The sequence below is a fragment of the Columba livia genome, chromosome 3, assembly GCF_036013475.1.
Source record: "Columba livia isolate bColLiv1 breed racing homer chromosome 3, bColLiv1.pat.W.v2, whole genome shotgun sequence".
NCBI lineage: Eukaryota > Metazoa > Chordata > Aves > Columbiformes > Columbidae > Columba > Columba livia.
Window position 1 is genome coordinate 28,300,068 of NC_088604.1, and position 11,110 is coordinate 28,311,177.

The window sequence follows — 11,110 nt, forward strand, 5'->3', positions numbered from 1 at the left end:
TAATTAATCTTAAAATGCCAATTACTGGCCTGGACTGAACTGTTCTGACAGCTCCTAATTTTTTGTCTTCTTTTTTACTCATAAGAATAGCTTTACAACAAACAATTTTTTAATGAATGAGATAGTTTCTACTCACTTTACTTGTAAAATACCATTTCACAGTAGTGGATTTCTCTGGAAACTTGGTTTTATTACATAAATTGATTGCATGTAAATTAATTTTAAAACATGGCGTGTATATTTTGAAAATAAATCACTCAAGCCTGAGTTTTTTCATCTAACAGATGAATTTAATTTACTAAAAATAACACACCAAAGAAGATCTCCCAATTCAAAGAGAGATTGTGGAAGGTTTGCATTAATTATTGCCCATCTCTTTTTATGTATTATCAATTACTTTCTGATTTTAAGGTATGTCTTATCATGCTGATGTGTGCACAACCAAGAGGATTCTTTAAAAGGAATGAAACAATAACCTACTCAATGCGAAGTTCTCAGTGAACTGTCAGCTGTCACCTGTCAGCTGTTTAGATTTTTTCTTAAAATTTTGTTTTTATATTGATTCCCAATGAAAGCGATTCTGTTCTTGAATGTGGCATGATTTAATATTTTAAAACACATTTTTTTTTCTCTTTCAGCTTTACATCTTCCAATCCAGCCTTACAACATGGGTAAAACACCTGCACTTCAAACCTGAAGCAATCTGCAGTCAGAATCTTTGGTGTTTTAATAGTCCAAGATACCAGAACCTCTTCAATCGAAACTCTGACAGCTGTGCAAGAGGACATCCTTAATCCTTCAAGCCAGGCTTCAGTTTCTCTTGACTCCTCTTTGTAGTCTTTGAGCATTGCCTGTTACCCCATTATAATTGCTGTTACAAATCATAATTATGTTTTGTGGGCAGTTGAGTGAAACAGAAAAAGATGTAAAAGTGGCCTTATGGTAAAAAGGATTGTTTGCATTACTGGTACCAAAATCAGTATGTTCTCTCCCAGTCTCAGAAGTCACAGTCCTGCATTTGCCTAGCGTCACTAGATATAGTGACTCTTTTTTTAGACAGGCAGCACCAGTGTTTTTATTGCCATTTGGTATAATTAGGTTTAAGCAAGACAATCTTAAACACAACATTCTCTTTTATAGTACAGGTTTCATGGACATTTCCAGATTCTCTTTGTAGTCTCAGTTTCTGAATCCTGAATTCTGAAGTTTTGTTGTCTGTATTTAAATATAGTGTAATTGAAACCTTATAGTGAAGAATGGAATGAAGCCAAATTGATATTCAGTAGTTTCCTTAAGATGGCTTGAATGACATCTGTCCATCTTGGTATATCTTCCTGGGGAAGAATGGTCTGTTTCTGAGCTGAATTCACTATAGGTTTTTTAACTTTTTCTTTTTTTTTTTTTTTTTTTTTTTTTTGGTGTGTAAATAGACCTGAAAATAAAGATATAAGACTGGATGCCTATCTGGTGCTTTACTCATCATACACTATTCCTATTTCCCACTTAATATGTGTCAGCTAAGCTGAAAAATTCCATATGCTGTCACTTTAAAAGTTGAAGATGTGCAGCAACTTATATATGTTAGTCTCTGGAGTTCATCTCTGCTTTTTTTTTGCAAATTTAATCTGTTTTCTAAATAATCAAAATTTTGTTTTGGTTGCTTAAGATTGCAGTCTACCTTGCTCGTATAACAAATTAGTTTCCAATGCCTGAATTTCCAAACAGGGAAAGAAATACATATATTTTTAATAAAAATTCAAGTAGTAGTTGTGCCTTCAAGACAATGTGTTCTTGGTTTCCTTCTATTTTTAACCAAAAGGCATTCATTCATTAGCACTCTAAAATACCATTTAAGCAAGGAGCACCTGACTGTATGCTTTGCACTTGACTGTATGCTTTCATCTTATTTCAGCTCTGTAGAAAATCTTATATTTGGAATTTTTGTGACCAGTTTTGGTGTTCCCAAAACTTTACTAATATTTTATTTTCGTGGTGTGAGATTGTATCCTATGTAAAGCATCCTCTTGTGGATCCTCGCAGTTGTAGAATAGGCACTCATGCTGTATTTCCTGCCATTGTGCGTTTGGCTCTAGGTTTTCAGGAGCAATCATCTTTGTGTTAAAGTCCCATTGCTTCTCTCTTGTTTTCCTTTTGTGTTTATGAATGTTATGGTATTACTCTGCCAAGGCCATCAGAAGCAGTTGTTACCTTTCGTGTTTCTTCACTTTGCTGGAACACAGGTCTGAAAAGATTGAGGTACTGACAAAACATGAAGGAACCTCTGGCTTCCCAGTAGAAGCTGCTAAGTAGATGGGCAGATACTGTTTGCTGGTCGCGACTACTACCAAAAATGTACTTGCAGCTCAGAAAAAAAGAAAATTCAAAAAGAGAAAATAGTTTTCTTCACAAAGTAGATAAACTCTTCTTCAAATTTCACAAATAGCATTATAGGCTAGTGAAGATGGAAATGAGCTTTTTCTCATGCTGCTTCTCACACTCATTTTACATCAAAATGGCCATTTACTGCAGCAAAATTTAAGACTGATTTAATACTGATTTATTTTGGATAAGGAAGGACAGAACATAAAACCACAATATTTTCTTCTTCTCTTGTGTTTCAAATATCGCTGTTAAATAGATATTTAATCTCTTGAGATACCTATAGTTTCTGGAATATAGTATCTGCATCAAACCATCTGGACTGTTTCTCCACAGTTCTGGTGAATGAGACTTCTAAGCATGTTCTATAATTTCTATATGGTTTTGCAGAGTAGATAAGACAGCAGATAGCAGATCCTGGCCTTAATAGGACCATACATACATTAGGAATAATTTTCCTTAGAATCATATTACAAAAGAAATTTATAGGATATTGAAGAAACAGGGCTTGCAGGTCAGTGTATTTAGCTTGTTGAATATACTGCTGAAACAACATTTCACTTAATTACTTTTTAAATTGGGTCTGTGTTCTACGGAATTTAAAATAATAATTAGGTAAATTTTTCAGTATTAATAAAGCACTCACATTTTTCATAATATACTTGCAGTCTTTCTGGATTTTCTTCATCCAGACAATATATATCATAGTACATATATTTAATATATTTTATTTAAGTATAAAGCAAAAAAAGTTATGAAAGGGGAAAGGGAATGTAAGTAGATAATGCAAGAGATCTTGCTACATCATTCAAAGGCTCTTTAGTAATGATTCATTATTATAAGAAAGGATTTTAAAAAAATAACTACTACCAATTAAGTCTCTGGAATACATATTATATATGTTTAACCTGTCTAACTGAAATTTCACATCCTTCCACAATAGTTCCACTGGAAATTGTACCTTTCAGTGCAGTTAGGTACTAGTCATACCTAATGAAGTTTGCAAAATACATCTGCAAAATACTCAGAAATGGTGGTTTTATTTATGACCAAGTGATTTTTACACTTTCAAAATACAATCTGTACTTAGAGTTACATTAACTTCCAAAATAATGAAACACTTTAAGTGACTGTGAAAAGTGTCCTTTAAATGATACTCAGTGTTTGAAACAGTCTTTAAATAACTTCAAATCTGAATAAAATAGCTGAGCAACACAAAAGTGGCAGTACCTTATTTAAAACTAGCCAGTCAGACATTGCAAGCTAGCCAGATGTAGTTGGAAGCCAACTGCTGTTCTCATATTCACTAGTAAAGAGTCAGCCTTCTGGAATTAATTCAGTAGTACTGGTCTAAGGAATGTGATGTGAAATCCCAACTCATATCTTGATGTTTCTGTGCTAATCGTATTTGTCAAAACTCTCAGACATCTCTGACTGCTATGCAAGATTGTAGTCAATACATTTCTCCTGTAAGGATGGTGATCATATTTGAAGGAAGGCAAGGATAATGTGCTCTTTCAAGAAAACTTTTTTTCCAAGACTTCCAAATTTTTACAAAAAAGTTTACTGGTTTTGAGAGTTGTGGATTTTTTTCTTTTTTTTTTTTTTTTTTTTTTAATAAACAGTCTGAAAAAATCCTGTTGGTAGGTTACAAAAAATACAATGAGGTTATGATATTCTCTTGGACTATTACAAAGTAAAAAAAAAAAAAAAAAAGTCAAAAAACCTCTTTCTTAAGAAGATCATACCATGTCGTAAGGCTGGAGATGGATGTAAAGCTACAAAGAAAATCACTTACCAGGTAAGGAGGAATTGTTGAGATGCACAAATCCAAACAAGTATGGTATGTTCTGCTTAAGTTGATGTATCTTCTTTCATAGTCTATACACTGACTTACGGCTTTTTCGTTTTCAGATTTATGGTGGGCTGTGGCAGATGTGATGATTGGTTTCATGGTGATTGTGTTGGACTGAGTCTTTCTCAAGCACAGCAGATGGGTGAAGAGGATAAAGAATATGTGTGTGTGAAATGCTGTGCTGAAGAAGACAAAAAAATGGAGTGTTTTGATCAAACTGTACCAGATACTCAAGTGAAACTTGAAATCCATATAGAAGAAAAAGCAGTTGAGTGTGAAAAACCAGGGATGTCGAAGCAAACACCTGCCTGTAATCTAAATGTAACAAGTGAAAAAACAAAGCAAACAGAGGACACTGGGAAGCACAAAGTCAAGATCTTCAGGCGGGTAAGTCTTAGTACTTAAAATTCTGTTGATTATTTGAGGTAGAAGGAGCTTCCTCTTAACGTCCTGCCATTTAAAATAACCACGTTTCAAACATTTTTGTGCATCTAATTTAGAACTTCATTATTATTATCGGAGTGACTTCATTTTCTAACTGGCTTTACTCTTTTCAAGACTATATTGCTAAACTCCTTATATTTAGCAGGGTTATGTGTGCATCATATGCATGTGTATATATGCCTATATGTATAGGTGTATGTAGAACTTTGTGCATTTTTCTTTCTAAACACTTTTACAGGATATCTCTCAATTTGCTGAATGATAGAAACTGCAGATCTTTTTATCTGTAGAACAATATGAAAACAGTATTTTAGTTTTGATTGTTTTAACTTAAGATTATATGTAGAAGAAAATGTCTAATGCTTTAATTAGGGCCTTTCTGCTTGCTTTGTGTCTCATTTTACTAACCAAAGGATAATTTGCAAAAGCAGTGAGATGTCTTTATTAAAATTCTTTAAAATCTTTTAGTATATAGCATCATGTTCATCATAACTTAATCATCAGTAATCCTTTTTGTCTTATTTCTGCATATTAGTATTTTAATTCTGACATGGAATCTAGTCTGTGTAATTTTGGTTTACACGTGCTTTCTAATTGTAAGTGGCTTCCTGCAGATATGTAGCTAAAACTGGTTAAGGGATGTTCATTGGTATCCCTGACCTTTTAAAATAGTAGAAAACATAGTGGTTTTCAACATCGAGCTTAGCTGCAAACTGCCCATGATGTGTCTTCAGCTAATATTTCAAAGAGATTGTTAAGCAATATTTGGCAGTAATTTGGGATATTGTTCGTTAACATTTTAGAAAATATAATATGATGGTGCATCCATTGAGGCAATTAATTATACAGTGTACTTAAAAAGGAAAAGTCTGGGGGAAAAAAAGTGTGGTAAGTATGCAGTAGTGCATTGTGTCATTCAGTAGCGTGGTAATCTGTAAATGTTTATTTCAGGAATCTGGTGATGGGAAGAACTTGTCCGAGTCCAGAGACTTGGATACTAAAAAAGGGCAACATGTTCCTGCTCGAAAAGGATCACAAACTGCTGTAATTCCTCGGCGGTCCACTGAAGATAAAAATGAAAAAATAACTAAAGAATCCCTTGGTGTGGTTGAAAGGTCCATGAAATCAGGTAGTGAGGTTTGGTGAAGTACTATATACTGTAATTCACATGTATGTACAGTGCAGGATGATGGCTTTCTTTATAGAATCAGTTTTTCAAACCACATTTTGCAGTGCAAGTGATAGTGATCTGAAGAGCTGTTTGTTCACATGATATTTATGATCTTTATTTCTCATTTTATTTAGCAGGTGAATGTTTCCTGTGTAGATGTGTGAATGTCTCCTGTTTTAATAGTAGAGGATGCTCACATAATCAAGAATGGGAGAAAAAGTACACAAAGATATCTCTGTGTTTAAGTTTCATTTCACATTGCAGAAAACTTTGAAATATTCTTCCGTCAAATACAATGAAATACTTAATGTACATAAAAGTGTACTTAATGTACATAAAAGTGTTTTATAAATTATACTTAGTCTTAATGATGTCTTTTGCGCAAATTGACAAATTACATTAACTCATGTCAAAGGGGAACATTCTGTTGCACACTGAGCGATCAGATTTTCATCTAAGTTTTATTTGAGAGGTTGAAGGGATGTATTTCTCCTCCCAGCAACCTCTGTCCCCTCCCCAGCTCACTTCCAGGAAGCACGTTTCTACCAAGATTGTGGTAATACGAAATTGTTGTCATTTGAGACTGAAATCTCTGAAACAGTAGTGAGCTTTTGTGCGAGATGTGCGTCTTTGTCTCCTAAACTCAAGCTTTGAATTCTTGTCTTGAAAAAAAAAAAAAACCCACAACAAAACAAAAAAAAACCCACCACCTCCCAAACAAAACAAACAAACAAACAAAACAACAACAAAACAAAAAAACCCACACAACAAAAAACAAACAAAAAAAATGCAGCTCTTCTGGTCTTTTGCCAATGCTGATATGTTCTACAAACTTTTTGGTGGAAGAAAACAATGGAAAATGTCAGGGTTAAGTCTAAATTTAAATATAAATATTTTATACTGAATGGTATCTTTTACACTTCAACTACTTTGTTTTTCAGCTTCAAAATTCAGAGTCACAAAACAATTGACATCCGTTTTAGCTGCAAATTACATGGAGTGAAATGAGTCTTTGGCATCCATTAAATAATTGAGTTGTTCTAAAATATATTAATTGAACTAGGAGGTGACAAAAAGACTTTTATAATGACCATTTCAAAATAGAAGTTAATCTTAAAAATGATTTTTAACAGATGGGAGGTGTGGCAGTCTCATTTAGGACAATTAGCCTAAAATTATTAAGCAGCATATTTGTCTTAATCTCTTAACTGCTTTGAATTATACTTATAGTGGCTTTGGTTATTGCTAATCTTGCCCTTAATTTCCTTGTTACGGGACTGTGCTTTCAAGTGGTCCAAACTTTGCCAAAATGTTGCTGGCATGTGGATGATGCCCTCAGGCTACATTTTTTGAAAATTTTTAGTCCATTTTATCATCCTCCTTATGAGGAGGAGATGAGCAAATAAAAGCATTACTAGAGCTGCTTTACTTAACAATCCTGGCATATGGACGCTTTAGATGACAGCGCAGAGCGGCCAACAGCTGTCTGGGGTCTGTACCACCTTGCTGGTGAGGAAGGGGAAATCAGTCATTTTGATATGGATGATAGTTGCATTATTGAGGGAGCTGGTGATCCAACCACACAGTCTGTCCAACGGGAAAGAAAATCTGTCTTCCTATAACTGCAGTTAGTTTGTTTCTAGTATTAATGCGTTTTAAGTTGCAGTCAATAGGCGAAAGTAGTAACGAAATACTTCTTTTTGCTATCAGACACTCAAGTTATATATTCATCGGTCTTCAATTTCTTTCTTTTTCAGACTAGAAAGTGTATAAATTAATATTGTTTATTTCCCATTGTTTTAATAAATAGAAGGTTACTGCTCTAAATTAGTGGCATGTTCATGTGCTGAGACAAATGAGCTTTCAGTTGACACTCTGAAAATTAAAGTTTGAAGGAATTTTGTTTTTTTGCTTTAATTATTTTAATTTGATTAGAAATTTCCACTCTTTGTATTATTTCTGGCATAAACCTTATAATGGCCTTGTTTAAGAGGGTCTGTTACCTGAATCAGAAGCTGAGATTGTTACAGTTGAAACAATTTTGATGACTAACAGGTACAGAAATGCCAAGTTTAACAAAAAACGCTGTTTTACGGTAAAGTTTAATATGCTTGTAATAAGTGCTTCCCAGTACAGTATTTCTCACTTTAGTTGTTGAAAAATTAATTTAAGCTTTTACAAAAATTTAAGGTCAAAAATCCTACTTAAGATCAAGCTAATAAGTACTGGTCATCTTAGGTTAGTGTAAAAGAAAGTCCTTTAAGACCTGTTTGTTTCTATGAAGGAAGTTTTTTCTGGATTAATCTATGTAATGCAAAATCCAAACCAAATAAGAAACAGAACCAAGACAAAAACCACCACTACCACCAGAAAACAACCACCACTCTCTGAGTCCATTCCTTATCCGTGAAGGACAATTCTTAGCAGTTTAAAAATAAAAATGACATCTACAAATGGTAAAAGTTTCTAGCAGTGGCTTGAGTAGCTTACAGTTTTTAACTCTGTGTTTTCATAGGTGTTCATGAGAAACAAGAAATTAAGAAAAAGAAAAACGAGAAGGGAAATGTTAGTGCAACACACGTGCCAGCTGTGCCAGCTTCTAAACCTTCTGCTGATCAGATAAGACAAAGTGTCAAGCAGTCTCTTAAGGAAATTCTGATGAAAAGGTAAAGATACATTATTAAATGAAATTATTAATTTACATTTCTAATTATTTTCTTTCTGAAGTCAGAGAAAAAAATATTAATTATTTGGAAGCAGTTGCTTATTTTTGTCTTTGTGTTCTATTGCAGGTTGACAGATTCCAGTTTAAAGATTCCTGAGGAGAGAGCAGGAAAAGTTGCCACAAGGATTGAGAGAGAGTTGTTTTCTTTTTTTCGGGACACTGACTCAAAGTACAAGAACAAATACCGAAGTTTAATGTTCAATCTAAAAGATCCTAAAAATAATGTATGTATTATTTGTTTGTTGTGCTTTGCAGAAATCATTTATTTGCTTTAGATTAAAGAAACAGTCTTCTATGTAGATACATTTTAATCCTTTCACAATTTATCGTGTTTGTTATTTTTTCTGTATGTTTCATCATCTCTTTGATGTTGTTTGTCCTCTTGTGTACTCAGTGTTCTCTGTGTTCTTTTTTTTTCTTGTTCCCCATCATTAATTCTTCAACTCCTTGCTCCCAGTGTTTCAAAGTGTACTGGATACGAGTTGCCTAGGTTAAGTGTTTGTTTTACCACTGATGTGTTGTCTGGGTGTCCCTGTCCCACCCCATAACTCTTTCCTGCTTACTGCCCCTGTTTTTGTTTCTGTCCAGTAGCTTGTCTCACTGTGCTTTTTCATGCCCAGATTTCTCAAGATTGGTCGTTACTCTCTTTTCTGCTTTCTGTGAGCCCATTATTCAACATCATACCTCCTCAACTTCTATCTTTTGTCCTTTTGTCGGTTATTCTGATCAAGTTGCTTTGTCTGTAGTATACTACTGTTGTCATTAGCCAACTCTCAGTTATATGAACTGGCTGAATTCCGTCACTGGCTTCTCTTTGCTCATAGTGCTAAGCTATGGGTGATTTTTTTTTTTTACTTTAGGAATTCAGTTCAGTCAGTCAAGAAGCATAGACATCCTTGTTAATATTAGTTTCTTTCTGCTGTATAATACAGGGCATTTGCACCTTTACCAAAAAAACCTCCCAAGTTACTACTGCAGTAGGCATAAACTCACTTTCTCCATTTGAACAGCAGCTAATTATACATCTGATCATTAAAAGTTTATGTAGATACATTCTGATATGTAGAATAAATGGAGCTCTGGAATTAACCTTGTATCTTATAAAATCTAGTACTGCTTACTACAGTGGGAGATAATTGCAAAAACACACAATCCATATAGCTTTACAGAATATGTTGCATGTTCCTTTTCTGCTTTATTTCCTGTTGGTTAACTTTTCTACTTTTCTACTTTTTCCAGATATTATTTAAGAAAGTACTGAAAGGGGAGGTTACACCAGACCATCTAATAAAAATGAGCCCAGAAGAACTGGCTTCCAAAGAACTGGCTGCTTGGAGACGGAGAGAAAACAGACACGTGAGATTTGCCAACTTATGTTGTTTAGTTGACTGCCTAAGCATATTTAACTTCTGTTTTCAGGTTAAATGTGTGTAGAAAGGACAGAATGTGCATTTCACAAAGCAACTCTGACTAATCAGGAAGATCTCTAGAATTTATTTAGTATTAAAACCACGAAGGGCTTGTTAGGACAGAAGTGAGAGAAGTGCAGTAAATTCCTAAAGGGGGGAAACCATGTGTTTTCCGTGCAGCTTTGTTGCTGCTCACTCTTCCTTTCTTCTGTCTTGAGAGTGAAGGCGTCTTTGTTCTTATATCCAACAAGATTTTAAAGCTCTAGCTGGCTCTTTATATCCACCAGTTTCTTAAAAAGGGGGAGATAACCCTTTAGGCAAAACAAACTGAACTTGTGGTGTTTATAACTTACATACTGATGGAGCATGACAATTCACCCACCAAGAAGTAAACCTGAAGCTGAAAACCTGATCTGCCAGTCTGAAAAACACTCTAAATGGGGAGATAAAAAAAAAAGTACAAAGTTTATTAGGTTAGTTTGAGCATTACTTTTCTCAAAACAGAGGGTCATGCTGTCTTTATTGCGGTGTTGACAGTTTCAAAGGGGAAGCAGGAATATAAGGAGCTGTGTTAATTTTACAAAAGATACCCTTTTCTTGGCTGTTACCCTGTTTATTAGGCAGTTAGTCTGATGATAGTTAACTGCAGTTAGTTACAAAATTTGAATTTGTGTTGACAGAATCTTTGGTATTTATATGCCACTTCATAGAACTGAAAGGTGCAAAATGTGGATGGTGTTAACAGATGCATTTTGTGTTTGGGTTTTATGGTATTAGGAATTGTGGGTTATATCAAATGATTTCTGATAAAAAAATCAATGAGTAGGTACTTAAGATAGAATAAATGAAAGTTCATCCTCTTGAATTCTATGTGTTCAGAACGAAAGAAAGGAATGTTCAGAGATAACTGATTCAGTACAGTGGGATGCTGTTTCAGACACTGCAATTAGCATCTCATCATCTATTATTCCTGGGTTTTGGGTTTTTTTTTTTGCATGTTGCAACTAGACCTGTTTATGAGTCACACAACTTTCTACTAGTTCCTATGCAAAAATAGCTGTTGAATTATTCAGTTATCTTAAAGTTGTTTTGAGAGCTTAGAAAGACATGAAAAGTATGTTTATTCT

General features: G+C 34.2%; 1 protein-coding gene across 8 annotated transcripts in view; it reads left to right on the forward strand.

Moving 5' to 3' along the window:
* The window catches only part of PHF3 (PHD finger protein 3), a 51,917-nt gene that overhangs the window by 30,107 nt on the left and 10,700 nt on the right, over positions 1-11,110 (forward strand). For 7 of the 8 annotated variants that reach the window (XM_065056202.1, XM_065056203.1, XM_065056206.1 and 4 more), the window contains 5 exons: positions 4,294-4,621; positions 5,630-5,807; positions 8,365-8,515; positions 8,642-8,798; positions 9,814-9,930. In XM_065056202.1, the coding sequence (XP_064912274.1) occupies positions 4,294-4,621; positions 5,630-5,807; positions 8,365-8,515; positions 8,642-8,798; positions 9,814-9,930 (931 nt within the window). Of the gene's footprint in view, positions 1-682; positions 4,181-4,293; positions 4,622-5,629; positions 5,808-8,364; positions 8,516-8,641; positions 8,799-9,813; positions 9,931-11,110 lie in introns of those variants that run through there. The other variant, XM_065056208.1, reaches the window with a different exon arrangement.